At 41.9% G+C, this 18,252-nt stretch overlaps 1 protein-coding gene across 1 annotated transcript in view; it reads left to right on the forward strand.

Annotated features, from left to right (window-relative positions):
* The window catches only part of Aldh7a1 (aldehyde dehydrogenase 7 family member A1), a 34,148-nt gene that overhangs the window by 10,897 nt on the left and 4,999 nt on the right, over window positions 1–18,252 (forward strand). The window contains exons 5-13 of the mRNA XM_027400927.1: window positions 328–451; window positions 2,141–2,273; window positions 3,626–3,670; window positions 5,896–5,973; window positions 8,785–8,882; window positions 13,240–13,281; window positions 14,322–14,416; window positions 14,712–14,796; window positions 16,931–17,037. Coding sequence (XP_027256728.1) covers window positions 328–451; window positions 2,141–2,273; window positions 3,626–3,670; window positions 5,896–5,973; window positions 8,785–8,882; window positions 13,240–13,281; window positions 14,322–14,416; window positions 14,712–14,796; window positions 16,931–17,037 — 807 coding nt within the window. The remainder of the gene's footprint in view (window positions 1–327; window positions 452–2,140; window positions 2,274–3,625; window positions 3,671–5,895; window positions 5,974–8,784; window positions 8,883–13,239; window positions 13,282–14,321; window positions 14,417–14,711; window positions 14,797–16,930; window positions 17,038–18,252) is intronic.

Genomic DNA, 18,252 nt, shown 5'->3' on the forward strand with positions numbered 1-18,252 from the left:
TAAGAAAAACAAATTTTGAAATTCATATTTTTTTAGAGGAAAGAGAGAAAAGTGAAAAAAATTATGTGGTTTAAAAATCCTTAAAACAAAATCCAATTTGCATAAAAGAAATTCTCAAAGAATTAATAAACAAAATTATATTAAGAAGTAAAATAAGAAACAAGTAAATAAAGAAGTAAAAAGAAAGATAAAGAGAAAAAGTCACGAGAAAAGAGCAGATTTCCTTAGTTTCTTACCTACATAAAATAACGATTTATTTTTGTCCTCAGCTCAATGTTAAATAGGGATTCTACTGGAGAAACTGTGCTTGGATTTTTATATTTCTAGGTGTCTTTGGAAATGGGGAAGATCTTAGTGGAAGGAATAGGAGAAGTTCAGGAGTTCGTGGACATTTGTGATTACGCTGCTGGCTTGTCGAGGATGATCGGGGGACCCGTCTTGCCTTCTGAAAGTAAGCCTGGCATCAGTTGACTAAGTGTTTGGTGCTGTGGCCTGGAGAGATGTCTTGACAGGACATCACTAACTTCAGTTCCATTCCCAAGACCCACAGAGTAGGAGAGAACTGAGTTTTGTTGTCCTCTGGCCTCCATATGTGTACGCACACAGACACATACTCCAAATATGTTTTAGAGCTGAGGGGAGTCAGGGAATTAGTAGCTGTGATAGAGCAAGTAAAGGTTAGGACCATAGGCATGTGGGGAACTCTACCCCAGCCTGGGCATGTTGATGAAAAGGCCTTTCTGGGAAGGTACCCTAAGGCCTTGAAGGAGATGGAACTGGGGGTGGAGTACTTCAGGTGGGGAAGAGGATTGTGTGAAGTCAAGGATGGAGGAACAGGTCCATGTGGGGACTGCCTTGCTTTGGCACAGCTGGAGGATGCAGTGCAACAACCTCTGTTGTGAGGAGTTTGGACTTTATCCTGAATAGCTACAGCATCTATACAGACAGTAGACACCTCTAAGCAATGCATCGATGGCAGTAGGGCCAAGAAGGAAGAGTAGGAGAGAAGGTTAGCCTTGCCAAGAAGGAGTGGGGGTGCTGGCCTGCAGGTTGGCCTCAGTATGAGGTTCCCAGCCCTATTTCCAGTGTGAATGATGACAAGAAGGGCCACTTTCCTCCTGTGTAGTAGTATGTAATTTTAACCAGGTCTGTCAGAGTTTCTTGGCTCAACCAGCTAGTGATTAAGCCTTTGTGGGATTAGCTTTAAAGTTTGCAATTAAAATGTGAGATGTGAGGGTTTTTTTTTTTTTTTTTTGAGAAAGGGTTTCTCTGTGTAGTTTTGGAGCCTATCCTGGCACTTGCTCTGTAGACCAGGCTGGCCTCGAACTCACAGAGATCCACCTGCCTCTGCCTCCGGAGTGCTGGGATTAAAGGCGTGCGCCACCAATGCCTGGCCCGAGTTTGGGTTTTTTATTTGTTTCTTTTTTATACAGTGTCTCATGTATTTCAGGCTGGGCTGGAACTTTCCATGTAGTGGAGAAAACTTTGAACTCATCTTTCTGCCCCCACATCCTGAATGCTGGGATTCAGGCATGAGCCACCACATCCAATCTGTGCTGTGCTGGGGCTCCAACCCAGGACTTTGTACATGCTAGGCAAGCAGTCTACCAAATGAACCACATATTCTGCCAAAATATAAACATTTCTATTCATACTTTTAATTTCCTTACAGTGCATAGAAAGTTTCTGTAATCCAACCAACATAAGCCTATAACACAAGCTTCCTCATCTTGAAGTTGGAGAGGTCAAGAGACAACGTAAAGAACATAGACCTGAGAATCACATGTTCTATGCTCTGTTTATATTTTATCCTTTGTGTTCGCATCTCTTGGGGGAACCTCCTACTACCTCGGTGACATGGCCCTATCTTCCACATGGGACCCATAATGCCCTTTCCTCTGTAGCTCCTGAGGTGTGAGGTGAAATGAACACCATTATAGCTGATAACGCAGTATAGTAATAAGCAGTTCTGTTTTATATTAAGTGATATGTCCATATCCTTTGGCTATGTGAAGTGATCCAAGAAGGCATCAGGAATCTTCTCTGGTCTGGTTCATGTACTTCTGACATGAAGAGGGATGATTCAGGATTTTATTCTTAATAAATTAATGTCCACTAAGTGAATGTTTACACACCTTAGGACCTGGCCATGCTCTCATCGAGCAGTGGAACCCGTTAGGCCTGGTGGGAATCATCACTGCCTTCAATTTCCCAGTGGCCGTGTTTGGCTGGAACAACGCCATAGCGCTGATCACAGGGAATGTCTGCATCTGGTAAGCCATGCTCATTTCCTGTCTCAGAATAAGTTGGTGATAAATAAAGGGTTTAGATGTATTAAAGTGTTTTCCAGCTTTCTCAGCTAATACATTAAATCATGCATGCTAATTTTCTTCATTCTTAATTTGCATTTTTCCATTGGCGACATATTTGGATGTTCTTACTCCAAGTGGAGGTATTGTTTCTCAGTTCTGATGCTAAATACCTGGAGTTAGGCTCCATGTGTTAATGGCTCAGTCTTCCATAGAACTGCCCCCAGTTCAGATGGATTGATTGATTGATTGATTTTTTTAAGCCTTTATTTATTTATTTATTTATTTATTTATTTATTTATTTATTTATTGAGAGGAAGACTCTGAACTCTTGTTTCTATCTTCTAAGTGCTGGGATTACAGGCATGGGCTACCTTGTCTAGGACTTTTTAAATTTTAATTTTTTTGAGATAAGATCTCACTATCTAGCCCAGGCAATCTTACTGCCTCAGGTCTGCCCCACCCCCTTTGCAGGGATTACAGGTGCGCAGCAATATGCCCAGCCAAATTTATTAGTGTTAAATAATGCCTTCAATAGAATATTCTCAATCTCTCATAAAACAAAGTGTAGTTTGAAGGCTTAATAATTTGTTACCATCTTTCCAAAGGAGCCTGTTTTCTGTTTGAGATTTGTCATTGCTGTGACCAACTGCTTGATAAGATGCAACTTAAGGGGGAAGTTTATTTTGGGCCACAGTTGGGAGGCAGGATAGAGTCCATCATGCAGAGATGGCATGGTGTGGGACCAATTTGCTCATATCCGTTCAGTCGGGAAGCAGAGAAAGGAGAATGCTAGTGTTCATCTGGCTTTCTATCTTTTTCCCTTTTATTCTGTCCTGGGGCCCAGTGATGAGTCGGTTGGTGCTCCCCATGTTTGGGTTGGGTCTTCCCCCTTCAGTTGATGTCCTCTGAAACACCTTTATAAGCACATCTGGTTTTCATGCTGTGTTTTAGAACTGGCCTAGGCAATGCTTAATCCAGTCAAATTGACAGTTCTAAGTAAGACTCATACAGTGTTGAAATCAGTATGCTATTATGTAGCTAGCTGGCAGTTACCATAACAGTTCCGATGGTTCTGCAGCATGTGGCCTCACATTTCTTTTTGCAGGGTTATGTTCATGAAGTTTCCTTATCCATTGTGCCCAGAGACACCACCTGCAGGATAGGTTTCCATTTCAGTTACTAGAGTTATTTGTTGTCTAATTGGACTACACCTTTTCTCCATAACTTTTTGAGTTTTTTTTTTTTTTTGTTCTAATGAAAGGTATGCCTCTCAAGTTAATTTTCTTTCTCTCTCTTTTAAAAAATGTCTCTAGGAAAGGAGCCCCAACAACTTCTCTCGTTACTATAGCTGTCACAAAGTAAGTATGTGTAGCTTTCTTTTTCCTGGATATGACATAATTTTGCAAAGGTGATTGACAGGTGCTATTTTTTTTTTGTTTGATTGTCTTTTGTTTGTTTTTTGAGACATGATTTCTCTGTGTGTATCCCTGGCTGTTATAGAACTCGCTGTGTATGTAGGCCATCCTGGCCTCGAACTCACAGGTCTGCCCCTGCCTCCCAAGCAAGTACTGGGATTAAAAGTGTGTGCTACCACTGCCTGGCTTGGCACTAGGTTTTTAAATGGTGGAAAGTATCCTGTTTGTTTTAGCATAGAGATCAGATAACTTTCTTCTTTGGTTGTAGTAACATTTTTATATCACTTTTCAGTTTATGTGACTGTTTCTGAGCCATGACCTAACATGCATGTTGAACTCTTCTAGATCTTCTAGACATTTTATCACTTGAAAAATAAAAACCTCTGCAGCAGAGAAGAAATACCCCAGCACTTTAGGGACTGTATTTATTCTATAACTATCCAACAGGTTTCTGGCTGAGAAGCCCTTGCCCTGGTTCTGGGAATTGAAATTAGGATCTTACATAGGCTAGGCAAGTGCTCTACCATTGAGATATATTTTCAGTCAATATATTGGTCAATCTATAGACCAATAACAAAACAGAGAGAACTAATTAGTATACTGTTTAACATTATTTAAAAGGAATTACATTTTTTTTGTTAAAAATTATAAGTACCTTATTTATATTTGAGACCTTACAGCTCTGAGGTCATAAAATCAATACTATCAATTTATGAATCTGGAATTTAGTGTGCACACACACTTCAGACATAGACATAAACACAAAATGAATAGATAAAAATGTAATTAAGGCTGAATGTGGTGATGCACACCTTTAATGCCAGCACTCAGGAGGCAGAGACAGGCAGATCTCTGTGACTGCTAGGTCAGCCTGGTCTAAATAGCAAGTTCTAGGCCAACCAGGACTATATAGTTGAGACCCTGTCTCAAACAAAACTTATCAACAAGAAAGTAATTAAAAAAAAAATCCCTCTACCACCGCAAAAACATTAAACAAAACAAAAAGAGGTAGGACATTATGTCTTAGTATTTAGTTAAAGTAATAATGTGGTAATGTCTTCTAAGGGTTTTCAAATTAATGTTAAAATTTCATGTCCACAAGCCTTTTGGGCATGAAGGATACTGCTGTTTTCTGACTGGAGGCAGCAGATGTAAGCCCTGTGCTACTTCAGGGTTACACAAGGCAGGCCCCATTCTCCAGTGTAGTTCTATGAAACTTCTAGGCTTCCGAGACTTCTTCCTTCCACATTCCATCCTTTTTTTATTTTAGTTTGTTTTTTGAGGCTGGTTCTCATGAAGTCAGACTGCCCTACATTCCTTACACAGCTGATATGAACTTGAACTCCCCATCCTCCTTCCTGCACCTCCGAAGTGCTGGGATGACAAGCAAGTACCACCATGTCTTGCTCTCCTTCTATCCTTCACTGCTTCTGTCTTTGGAGGGGAAGGTGAGAGAAGAGGGTCACTTATAGTCCAGGCTAGCTTGAGTTCCCTTGTAGCTATGATCCTCCTGCCTCTACCTCCCAAGTGCTGGGATTTCAGGCACATATTAGCATGCCTGGTTTATTCGGTGAGGAGATTGAGTCCAAGGTGTCATGCAAACTTGGCAAATGCTCTCAACTGGGCTAAGCATCCCGCTTCCCTTTACTGCTTCTGTGTGTGAGCAGATGCAGGGGTATGTTCAGATGTCTTATTTACTTACGGAGTCTTCATGTTCCTTCATGTTCCTGTACCTTATTCCTTTGTAATTTCCTTCCTGTTGTTTTAATGGATGTGTGGTTAGGAAGAAAAGAAGAAGCAAGGCTTCACCCTTGGACTTTTGTGCTGACTGCACCCCAGCCTTCAATCTGCCATATTGACTCAGATGTGTCTTCATAATTGGGCAGAGAATATTTGATGAAAATGTGTTTTTAACCACCTAGCCAATGCTTTCCATCTTCCTATTCGTGTTCTGTATATTTTTCCCTTTAATACTCTATTTTAAACCCAAACATCTGCTTGTGTTTGTAAACCTTAGCTATAAGCTGTAAGGAAAACCCAGGTCTGAGTGTTTGAAGAGTTGGAGGGAACACTAAAAGGGAGGTCATGTGAGAGGGATGTCTCTCTCAGTTATAAAACTGTTCCGAAGGAAATGGTTGACTGAGCAGTATCTGCCTTTTCCTTCCTAGGATCATAGCCAAGGTTTTGGAGGACAATGATCTGCCTGGTGCCATTTGTTCCATGACTTGTGGTGGAGCAGATATTGGGTAGGTGAATGGCTGAAGAGCATCCTTCTGTTGAAGGACCCTGGGTTGATTGCTGGGCATCTTCTACTATAATAACAAATTCCAGGGTGGGTAAAGAGGTGAGGCTACCTTCTATGGGCATTAAAATTATAGACCTGCTATGTTCTTGTTAGTGAGCAAACCTTCCCGAGAGATACTTGTTTTTTAGTTATTGACCAACTGATTTTCAGTGTTTATAGTTTGGACAGATATTAATTTCCTGATACTTGATTTAACTAGGGAATTTATAAAACAAAGCTGTGACATCAAAATCCCTGCCTGGAGACTTAGCCTAGTGTCATTTCCTTAGCTGACTATAAAAGGGGCAGGAGATGTAGCCTAGTGGGTAGAGTGTTTATTTAGCATTCAAGAAACTCTGGGGGCTGGAGAGGTGGTTCAGCCGTTAAGAGCAGTGGCTGCACTTCCAGAGGACCTGGGTTCAATTCTCAGCAACCACATGGCAGCTCACAACTGCCTGTGACTCCAGTTCCAGGGGATCCAACATCTTCACACAGAATATATCTGGCAAAACACCAGAGTATATTAAATAAATAAATCTTAAAAAAAAGAAACTCGGGCTGGAGAGATGGCTAAGGGGTTAAGAACACTGACTGTTCTTCCAGAAGCCCTGAGTTCAATTCCCAGCACCCACATAGTGACTCATAACCATCTGTAATGAGAGCTGGTGCCCTCTTCTGGCCTGCAGGCATACATGCAGGCAGAACACTGTATACATAATAAATCTTAAAAAAGAAAAAAAAAAAAACAAAAAAAAACAAAAAAACTCTGGGTTCAGTTCTTAGCACTGAATATACCAGGTGTGGTGACACATGCCTGTAATCTCTGGACCCTGAAGGTGGAGGCAGGAAGATCAAGAGTTCAAGGTCATCCTCAGCTATATGGCAAGTTTGAGATCCTATTTAGAAAAAAAAAAGAAAAAGGGCCTTTTGGGTTTTGTTTTAACTGCCGAAAGATTCATATACCATAAAACCCTCCCTGTGAAACTTGATGAGTTTTGTTTCTGTCTTGGGATGGGAGCCCAGGTACTCTGTGTGCAGCCCAGGCAAGGGCTCTCCCACTCTCAGCTCCTGCCAAGTAGCTTTTAAAACATTCATTGTTGTGCAACCATTGCTATCTTATTCCAGGATGTTTTCCACACTCACTTCTCACTGCCTTCCCCAAGTTTGTGACAAACACTGACAAACTTTTTGTCTCTGTGAATTTTTCTTTTGGTACCATTTTGTATAAATGGAATCATAGAATGTGAGCTTTTTTGTGATGCTCTCTTTTGTGACTCTTCTTTTACTTAGCACAAGGCCACAGCCTTTGAGTCTGGAATTGGCTAAAATTGCCCAGTGCCATCAGGAAAGCTGGGGTCACTTTTTTCCTAGTTTAGCCTATCTTATTGCCTCCCTACCTCCAACCCCCATTGTACCCAGTGAAATGTTTTTAAATGCCACTGAAACACGAATGTTGTATTCTTTGGCCTACTCTCTCTGTTATTGCACTCTGAACATCCTGTCCTTCTGTTGGCCTTGATGTAGCTCAATAGCATTACGTAGGACCTTACTGAGTGCAGCCACGTGGCCTTCAGGCACTCATGATTGCAGGTTGAACCTGGGGAGTCTTACCTGAGTAATTAGATCAAGCTGTCCAGTGTGCAGGCTGAAGCAAGGGATGTCCTGCATTGCTCACCCTGAATGGAAGTACGAACAACTGAACAAAGAAGTTCCAATCAGTAGTGTTTGAGCTACATTCCTGAGAAGAAACGGGAAATTCTAGAACAGCTTTTAGGTTTTTAATTGTGTATTTTGGGGGGCTGTTTTAACTGGGGGTGGAAAGGTGGTTAAGGGAGGGGCTGATTTTGGAAACTCAGGGCAGCTGCAGATGTCTTGAGCTTTTGGTCTTCTTGCCTTCACCTTTCAACTGCTGGGATTATAGGTATAGAGCACCCCATCCGGTTTTGTGTGGTGCCTCCTGAATGCTATGAAGCAAGCTGCATCCCTAACCCTAAGAGCAATGCATGATACCTGGGTCCTGGAGAGATCTGCAGTGTTAATCATGGGGACTTTTATTTTGAGGTAGTGCCTTACTGAGTGGTCCAGGATGGCTTTGAACTCATTCTAGCACAGGCAGGTCTTGAGTATGTGATCTTCCTACCTCACTCAGGCTCCCAAGTAGCTGAGATCACAGGCTTGTGCCATAGCTTTAGTGGTTGTTTTCTTTTAAATAAAAGGCTTATTGAGTTTTATGTATGTTGTGGATGTTTTGCCTGCACGTGTACCACATTCGTGCTTGGTGCCTGTAGAAACCAGAAGAGTATAGGGTCTTCCAGAGCTAGAGTTATGGACGGTCGTGAGCCACCATGTGAGTTCTGGAAATTGAACCTGGACCCTCTGGAAGAGCAGCTGGTCTTCTAACTGCTGAAACAGCTCTCCAGCCCCAAGGCTGGCTGATCTTAAAGTATTGCAGATTAGGAGCCGGAATGCACCTGATGCTCCTTGAAGAAGCACCAGGAACACATTGTCTCTGTTCCCTCTCAGTACAGGAAGAACTTTTTTCATGAGCTAGAAGGTTCCCCAAAGGGCTGCCACAGCTCACACAGCAGACCAGCTTGCTTTCCCTGTGCTTCTGCTGGTGAATAGTTTGTTTCACTACCTCATGCCCTTGGGATAGACTTCCTTGTAACCTTGACTGTTTTGCCAAGGGCCCATTCATGCTTCTTGCTGGGTACTGTCGGGTGCCATCATTTCTAGGTGTTTTTGCTTGGGTGACCCTCTCTGTTCCCTGCAGCACAGCAATGGCCAAAGATACACGTGTGAACCTGCTGTCCTTCACTGGAAGCACTCAGGTGGGGAAACAGGTGGCCCTGATGGTGCAGGAGAGGTTTGGTAAGTGGGGGCTTTGTGATGAGGATTTGAATCGGTGCTTGATATTTACAAGTTTTTTTGCTGGGTCTGGTGATGCATTCCTTTAATTCCAGCACTTGAGAGGCAGAGGTGGACCTCTGAATTCAAAACCAGTCTGGTCTATGTAGTGAGTTCCAGGCCAGCCAGGACTATATTGTGACCTTGTCTCCAAAAACCTAACAAACCAAGTAAAAAAACTCAACAAAATAAACAATAAGGTCAATAAGGTTGTATGATGCAAGATTAACTGTAAAAAATTATATTTCAATGTACTAACAATGAGTGACTTGAAAATGAAATTTAGAAAGCAGTTCTACTTATGGTGACATCAAAAAACCAAAACACTGACACAGAAATCTAAAGTAGTGCTAGCCTTTTGTTCAAAGTAGCTATTGAAAAACATTAAGAACAGAAAGACATCAAATTTTCATTTTTCATAGTGTTCAGGCTTGTTATGATACCAATTCTTCCCAAATGATCTGTGGGCTCAGTCTAGTTGCTGTCAACATCAGCTGTCTGTTTTGTGGCAAGTGACGATTGACACCAGAATTCCTGTGGCAATGCAAAGAACCCTGAATATCTGAAACAATTTTGAAAAAGATTGATGATAGAGATCTCCTACTTCTGATTTTACAACTTACAACAAAATTATTACATGAAGTCATAGATCAATGGGATAGGACCAAGAGCCCATACATTTATTTCTAATGGTGTTTTTTTCTCTCAACATGATTGCCAGACATTTTCAGTGGGGTAAGAATGGTCTCTTTTGACAGGTAGTGCTTGGAGAACTAGACAGCCTTATGAATTAGTATGAAATTTGTCCTTGTCTTACTCTAAACCCCAAACTTAACTAAAATTCTATGAAAGACCTAAATGTAAGAGCCAAGACTAAATTTTTGGAGACCTAGGAAATAAGCCTTTGTTACCCTGTTGTGCAGTGGTTTCTTAAATGACACCCAAGGCACAAATATCAGTAGTAGCAATAGTTAAATTAGACTTCATCAAAAACTTTCTGTGCTTCACTGTGTACCAGAGGAAGAAAGTGAGAAGGGCACAGAATATTCGTAAGTCATTTCTCCACTAAGAAACATGTGTCTAGAATATAGAAAGTGTTTTTTGTATTTTTTTTTTTTGACAGGATCACTGACATGGAACTTGCCATGTAGATCTTGTTGGCCTTGAACTCATAGAGATGTGTCTGCTCTGCCTCCTGAATACTAGGATTTTTTTTTGAATGTTTCAGTATTTTTTTTATTTGAATTACAAACAAGATTGAATTACATGACAATCTGAATACTAGGATTAAAGGTGGGTGTGAAAATAGAAACTCCTAAAGATCAATAGTATAAAAACAAATGCTATAATTTTTTTCTATAATGCTGGGTTTAGACCCAGGACCTTATCCATATGACATAAGTGCTCTACCACTGAGCTATATTTCCAACTACAAATAATACAATTATTGGGGGCTGGTAAGGTGGCTTAGTGGGTAAAAGCATTTGCTGTGTAACCTTAATAACTGAGTTTAATTCCTGGGACCCATGGAAAAAAGATGGATTCAGTGGCTTGCGTCTGTAGTCCCAGCACTCCCATTGTGAGATGGGAGACAGGAGAATCACCTGGAAGCTTACATACATAGCCCAGTGGTAGAAATAACAGGAGACACTGCCTCAAAAACAAGCTGGAGCCAGGTGGTGGTGGTGTGGTGGTGGTGTAAGCCTTTAATCCCAGCAGAGTATATCTGTGAGTTCGAGGCCAGCCTGGTCTTCAGAGTGAGTTCCAGGACAGACTCCAAAGCTACACAGAGAAACCCTGTCTAGAAAAACAAAAACAACTCTCTCTCTCTCTGCTCTCTCTACACTTTTCTCTAATATTCTCTACTACTTCTCTCTCTATTCTCTCTCTCTCTGCCTCTCTATGGTGACCGGCCATGGCAGTCAGCCATTAACCTGTTTCTCTTCTCTCTTAGTCTCCCTACTCTGCCAGGCCTATAATAAACTGGTTAATATGTCTAAAAAAAAAAAAAGAAAGAAAAACAAAAACAAAACAAAACAAAAAAAAAGAGAGAGAGAAAGAAATAAGGAAAGAAAGAAGAAGAAACAAAAACCAAAAAAACCCCAAAACAACAAGGTGGTAGAAAAGAGCAAACTCCCAAAAGTTATTCTCTGACATCCATAGGCGTGCTGTGATACCTGCGCTCTTGTGTGTGCTTGCTCTGTCTGTCTCTCCCACCCTCTCACATACACAAAATAAATAAAGAGAATAACTGAAAATGGGCAGTAGATATGAACAAACACCTTATGTGTGCAATGAGCAGGAAAAGATGCTCAGCTTCATTCTGTCTCTGTTCTCAGGAGCAGAGTCTTCACCTTCTCACCATTTCTTACACAAAGCAGTAGTTTGTTCTTGCTTAAGTAGTAGCGTAGTAGGATTGCATCCTCTTGAATGCTTTTGGCTATCTTAAGTGATAGGCACTTTTGTCTGGAAGGGGATTGGGGATTGGCAGTTAGGAGGGAGGTCAGAGAGCAGTTGATGGGAGTGAGCAGAAGAAGGCATGCGTCTTCACCTTTTGCCAGATATCCCTTGTAGCCAAGAAGGGGAAATTGCTGTACGGAAGAATCTTCTGTTTTCTTCTTAGCAGCTAGAATAGTGCTATACTGTTGGCAGTGAGCCTTCCTTAGATCAGTTCTTGCCCCAGAAGCTGGAACTGTTGTTGTCCTCAGAGGCTTTGCTGGCCGATAGTAGCCATAGCATTCATACTTAGTACCCACTGGATGCTTGCTGTTTCGGAGCCGTGGGGGTGACAGTCATACTCTCCTGCTACTTCAAATGAGATACTTTAGAGGAAACATATTCAAAAGAGTAGAGCAAAACACATCTATAAAATTGAGGCAGAACTCAAGTCTTTCTGCAGGGGAGAGTGAAAGGAGCCCAGGCATTCAGAGGGTTTTTTTTTTTTTTTTTCAAGACAGGGTTTCTCTGTGTAGCTTTGGAGCCTATGCTACACAGAGAAACCCTGTCTTGAAAAACAAAAAACAAAAAATAAAAAAAATGTCAAGAGTCCTAGGCAGTGACCTAAGTAGATAATGAAAAACACTGATAACAAACAACTAATATATTCAACATTGCATGATTAATTAAATAAAGTTTGGTGTGTCATCACAATGGAGTGACATGCATTGATTTCATTTTTCCCACTTCTGGGTATTACCTACCCTGCTATCTTTTGTTCCCCTCTCACATGTGCTTCGTTCACCTCCCAACTAGCCCGCTTCTGTTTTCATTTGTGTGTGTGTGTGTGTGTGTGTGTGTGTGTGTGTGTGTGTGTGTGTGTGTGTGTGTGTGTAAAAGCACAATTTGCAGGAGTCAGTTGTCTCCAATCATGTAGGTCTTGGGGATTGAACTCAGAGTTGGCTGCAGGCACCTTTATTTGTTGAGCCATCTTGTTAGCTCCTAGTGAATTTCATCAGGGTTGCTTCTTCAGGGTGAGGGTTTGTTTATAGGCTACACCACTGAAGCAGATATCTCTCCCTCCTCCATCAACCACTAACTATGTATAAGTCCCCAGGGAGTGTTGGGACTCTTATGAGTTCCTCCTTTTCCATAACAGGGTGTTGATAGGTCCCAACCTATTTGGGTAATAACACTGATACTTTGAGTTAATTGGCATAGCCACATCCTGCCTGGAAGTAACTGTTCCCCACTACTTCAGAGGCCATGATAGAGCTGTCCTATGCCATTCATGGTGGCATTCAGTTGTCATGAATTCTCAGTTCTCTGACTAATTTTGAATCAACACAGTCACTGCAGAGGGAAGCTTCTCTGACCAAAGTGGGCAGCAGCGGCAGCTATGTGCATGATGTTTTGTCATTTCCTCTCTCTAGAAACATACATACAGGGCTGGAGAGATGGCTCAGGTTAAGACCACTGGCTGCTCTTCCAGAGGTCCTGAGTTCAATTCCCAGGAACCACATGGTGGCTCACAACCATCCATTATGAGATCTGGTGCCCTCTTCTGGTGTGCAGATATACATGGAAGCAGAATGTTGTATACATAATAAATAAATAAATAAAATCTTTATATAAAAAAGACCATACATGCGTGGGCTCACACGCATGCAGTATGGGCATTTAATTCATATCCATTTTCAGGGTATTTCCCAAGAATGCAGTCTTGTACATAACTATTATACAATGCTGTAATTGTCATTAATATCATTGTTAAGCTGCCTCATTAATCAGAAAGTAAATGAAAAATAACTGGGATCACTCTAATGGGAGGCGGTGTCCATTGAGTACTGAAATAGGAAATAATTGTGACTGTTTTCTTTTAAAGGGAAAAGCTTGTTGGAGCTTGGTGGAAACAATGCCATTATAGGTAAGGCTGCCCCCTTTGCTTTGCTTTCTGTTCGGTTTGCTGTCTTCAGTCATCTTTAATATATGGAACTTGCACAGGAACTCATCCTTTCCATGCTCTGTGTGCTTGGGACTCAGTTCCCATCTTTAGGAATTTTCCTGAGTAGTCAGGACATGAACTTGGCTTAAAGGAAGAGGGAGCTAAGAAACAGGATAATGTTGGGAAAATGTTATCTGTTCTAATGTGGCATTACTTCTTCATGCTTTTTTTTTTTCTCTTGTTTTCTAGAAACTGGCTATGTGTTCTTCTAGAATAATCAGTTGTTTCCTGAGTGACTCGCTGATTTCTTTAGGTTTCAGACACACAAAGTTGACCTTTAGTGGAGTACTAGGGGCTTTCATGTTAGGAAGGAACACTTGCTTTTTTAAAGATTTTATTTTTACTTTTAAGTGTGTGTGTGTATGTGTGTGTGCTCGTGCACATGCCTGAGTACCCAAAAGAGCTACGGGCTTTCCAGTAGCTGGAGTTAATAGGTGATTGTGTGCTGCCTGACATGTGTGCTGGGAACCAAATTTGGGTCCTCTTCTAGAGTGGTATATGCTCTTACACTATCAAGCTAATCCCCCAACTGCTGTGCATCTTTTAAAGCCATAGTTTGCTCATCTTCAGGGGAAGCTGGAACAGGCTTTGATCTTCCCCTGTAGCAAGGAACAGGCTGTCTCATGTAGGAGCAGGAAGCTTTATGACAGTGGGGAGTGGACTGGGACAAATGAGCAGTAGTGAGGGGTCTCTGAAACAGAGATGAAAGGTGATGTGATCTAGCTGAGCCTCAGTTTAACTGTGTATTGGGGAAAAGTCATAGATCCTTTGCCTTGTCTATCATCATCAACAATTCCCTAGAGGAAAAGTACACCTTCCCCTTGGGTGTGTGTCTCTACCATGAATTGTCTGTTTTACAATGGTTACTTTGATGTTAGTGTATTTTCTGAAGGCATAGTTTTACACAGCTTAGCAAACACTCTGCCTACTGTGCACTGATGGCACACTTGTGCTTCTTTAAGCTTTCGAGGATGCAGACCTCAGCCTGGTTCTGCCATCAGCTCTGTTTGCTGCCGTGGGAACAGCTGGACAAAGGTGTACCTCTGTGAGGCGACTGGTGAGTGTGTCACAAACATGCTTGAGATTGCCCTTTTTCTTCCTGTGAATGTGTCTGTGTGTTGTGTGCAGGTGCCCTCAGGAGGCCAAAGAGAGGGATTTATTTTCATGTAGTTAATATTAAAACTATAAAATATATAATTAAAAGCATGGCTTCACTTTGTTTTTAGAGATTGTAGTATTTTAGTACTATCAGTACTGTTTAGTATTATCAGTACTGTTGAAGAACTTATTTTCTGTCTCAAGACTTGAATATTCATTGTGCTGTTTCCCCTGAATGCCGATTCTTTACATAGTTTTTGCACGAAAGTATCCATGAGGAGGTTGTACAAAGACTGAAAGGTGCCTACTCGCAGATCCGTGTTGGCAACCCCTGGGACCGTGAGTAGCTGGTTTTCTTCTTGAAAGTTGTCCTCTTTTGACAGCCGGTGTTACCTGTATTTCTGACCTTCTGAGTTGGAGGTGGTGGTGGGGTGCCCTTTCCTGAGAGGCCTGAGGGGTATTTGATGACATGTCTTCCTAGGTTAGGACCTCATATTTGACAGGTGTCAGAGTTGAGGTCCTGTTAGTTGGATGGAGTTCTTTTTACTGCTGTTATCCTTTCCAAGCATCACTGTCTGCAGGGAAAGTGTTCGAGTCCCCAGACTTGTCTTCTTCCACTGCTTCCTTCCATAGCAACCAGAGTGGTTGCTAAGATGTCATCCTGCTGGGCATGGTGGTATAAGCCTTTAAGTCCCTCAATCAGGAGGAAGAGGCAGAACTAGTTAATATCTGTGAGTTGGAGGCTAGCCTTGTCTGCATAGTAAGTTCCAGGTAGCTAGGACTACATAATGATATTCCATATTTTTAAAAAGGGGAGTAAGGGGAGGGAGGGGAGGTTTGGGCCTGGAACAATGGCTCAGGGTTAAGACAACACATACTGCTCTTGCAGAGAACCGCAGGGCTCAGTTCCCAGCACCCATATTAGGTGATTCACAACTGCTTTTTGGGGGTGGGGTTGATACAATGTCTCATGGTGTAGTCATGACTGGCCTTGACCTCATAGAGATTTACCTGCCTCTGCCTCTTAAGTGCTGGAATTAAAGACATTCACCACCATGTCCAGCTTTAAAACTGTCTAATAACTCCAGCTTCAGGGGTCTGATGCCTCTGGCCTCTGCAGGCACCTACACTCAGATGTCTCCACCTACACAAACATATATATTATATATATATTATATATATATATATATAATTAAAAATAAGTGAAAAAATATAGTTCAATATAGTTCACCCTTCTGCTTGGGACACTCAGGATTCCCTCTGTGGCAGATGCCCATACTTTTATGATATTGTTCCCTGCCTTCCTTGTTTACTGTCCACTAGACCCATGTCCACTTGGCCTGGGCTCCAGTCTGTCCACCTCTCCAGTGTTCCTGGCCCTTTGCTGTTATTTCTTGGCTAGAAATAATCTTTGCCAAGGTCTTCCATGGCCAACTGCTGCATCCTTGCAGAGGCCTAACTCTCCCAGTGGTTATTTCAGTGCTCTGATTTCTGGCCGGCTACCTGTTTGTTTCCGGCCGTCTACCCCATTGAACTACACACACTAGCCACAGAGATTATAATGGCCTTCAAGAGTGGGCACACTGTTATGAACATGTCACTCCTGCATTTTTAGGGCATCACTTTGATAGCTATTCCTCTAAGACAGGGGTTAGCAAACACATTTGGTTTGCTATCTGTTTCTGTCTGCCTCAAAGCCACCCCTGTTCATTTGCATATTGTGGGTGGTGCATTGGAACTATAAAGGCAGAGTTGAGTAGTTGTGTTGGAAACTACATACTTGATACAAAGCATAAGATATTAAGAATCTGGTCCTTCACAGAAAAAGTTGCTGATTTTTGCTTTTAACTAAGGATAAAGAGAGGATGCTGGGTCCTGCTTGCATCAGTCCCACGCTGCAGGGGCCATCTGTTCTGAACTGATGTCTTTGGGGCTGTGAATGGAACCGGCTGAACAGCCCTGGATCTGTCCCTGAGTGGAGGAATGTGGATGAGGGAAGGACGAGACAAAGACATCTGGTCATATCAGGAGGGCTCTCAGTCAATACTGGAGACCATGGTTTATTCAAGTATCATCTTAAGTAACTCTCCAAAATCAGGATCATGGCAGAAGACATCTATTATCATGTACAAAGGGCTGAATGTAAAATATTTCCTTTTTCTTTAATCCTAGGGATACTCCTAAGCAGCTTGTACTCAAGCCCTCAGACACTAGCCTTGAGGGTGGGTGTGGACTCACCCAGGCCTAGGTCTTTTGTTACACAAACTAGGAGTCTTTCCTCACTGTGGCTGGGGAATGTCTAAAAGATAATAGAAATTCTGAGCTCCTAGAATTTTGTGGCTGGGCAGAGCATCTTTCTGAAATATTGGGCCCCGACAGGAGGAGGGTTTGGCCGGTTAGTTTTAAAAACCACTAACATAATAAATTGATGCTATTGAGGGCAAAATGAAGAGCTTCCCTTTTCTTTCCCCAGGGAATATTCTCTATGGACCACTGCATACCAAACAGGCAGTGAGCATGTTTGTTAGAGCCGTGGAAGAAATAAAGAAACAAGGAGGCACAGTGGTCTATGGGGGCAAGGTAATGAGAATTATGGGTGGGTAGTGACAGCCTTGTTTCTTTTTTTCCCTTGAACACAGATTGCTGAGAAAAACTGGTGAAGGGTCCTTGATGGATGCTTTTCTTCTCCCCATTCCTATCACAAAAGGGAAAGAGTTTTGAGTAATGCAAGATGACAGAATAGGCCTGAAACACAGAAGAAACTCAGTCATGGTTGCATTTAAGTCAGTCCCTAGCATTCATATGGAAGGGGTCTGGTGGGCTGGAGAATAAGACAATATTCAGGGCAGTTAGAATTCATGTCTACTGGTTGTTTGAGAAAATTCAGGAAAGAAATCACAAACATACTGTTATTTTCAACACCTGAGAACTACATTTTGGTTGTAGTTTGAGACACCATTTTATCATGTAACTCTGGTGGCCTGGAATTCAATATTTACCTGCCTTTGCCTGTCTTGAGTGCTGGGATTAAAGGCAAGTGTCATTCTCCCCATTGAGAACTACATTCATTTTCAGTTCTCTTACTATATAGTCAAGGCCTTTGCTTCATGGATTTGTTGCCTCCATTTGTGCAAAAGGTGTATACCTCATTTATTGCTTGTTTAGTTTCGTTTAATTTAAAATTTATGGACACCCAGTCCTTGCAAGGCAATCTGAAAGCAGATTCCCCCAGATTGGAGACACTTATATTCTGTTGGACACCATGTAGGTGTATATTTGTGTGCTTTCTTTTTTTTATATTGAGCTTTCTATAAAGAATTTAACCTAATCATTACAGAAATTGGGTCTACCCTTGTGTGACACTTAAGTTCATGGTTCAGTCAGCCCATGGAGGAACAGAACAGTTAGAGTTGCATGCAAGCAGTTTAGAGTGCAGGGTTCATGCAGAACTTAGAGAGCTAGAGTGTTTCATGAGGAAAGACAGTCATCCACTAAGTGGATAGGTTGTGTGAAGACTGGTTTTTGGAGTTTTATGTAATGCATATGAATTTCCTAGGGCTTGCATAACAAAGTATCAGAAACTAGTTTGGAAGCATTGTAAATTGGATGTTGAAGACCAGTACCAGAGTGCTGATAGAGTTAGTTTTTGGTGACATCTCTCTGGGTTGTAGATAAGTCCTCACATGACCTTTCCCTAAAGGGCAAGGGATACTGGCCGCATTGGATTAGGCCTGTTCTGCTGACTTCATTTATTAATGACTGATGGCCTCCCTGGGGGTCCTGTGTCCAGATGCC

The sequence above is a fragment of the Cricetulus griseus genome, chromosome 2 (assembly GCF_003668045.3).
Source record: "Cricetulus griseus strain 17A/GY chromosome 2, alternate assembly CriGri-PICRH-1.0, whole genome shotgun sequence".
Lineage (NCBI taxonomy): Eukaryota > Metazoa > Chordata > Mammalia > Rodentia > Cricetidae > Cricetulus > Cricetulus griseus.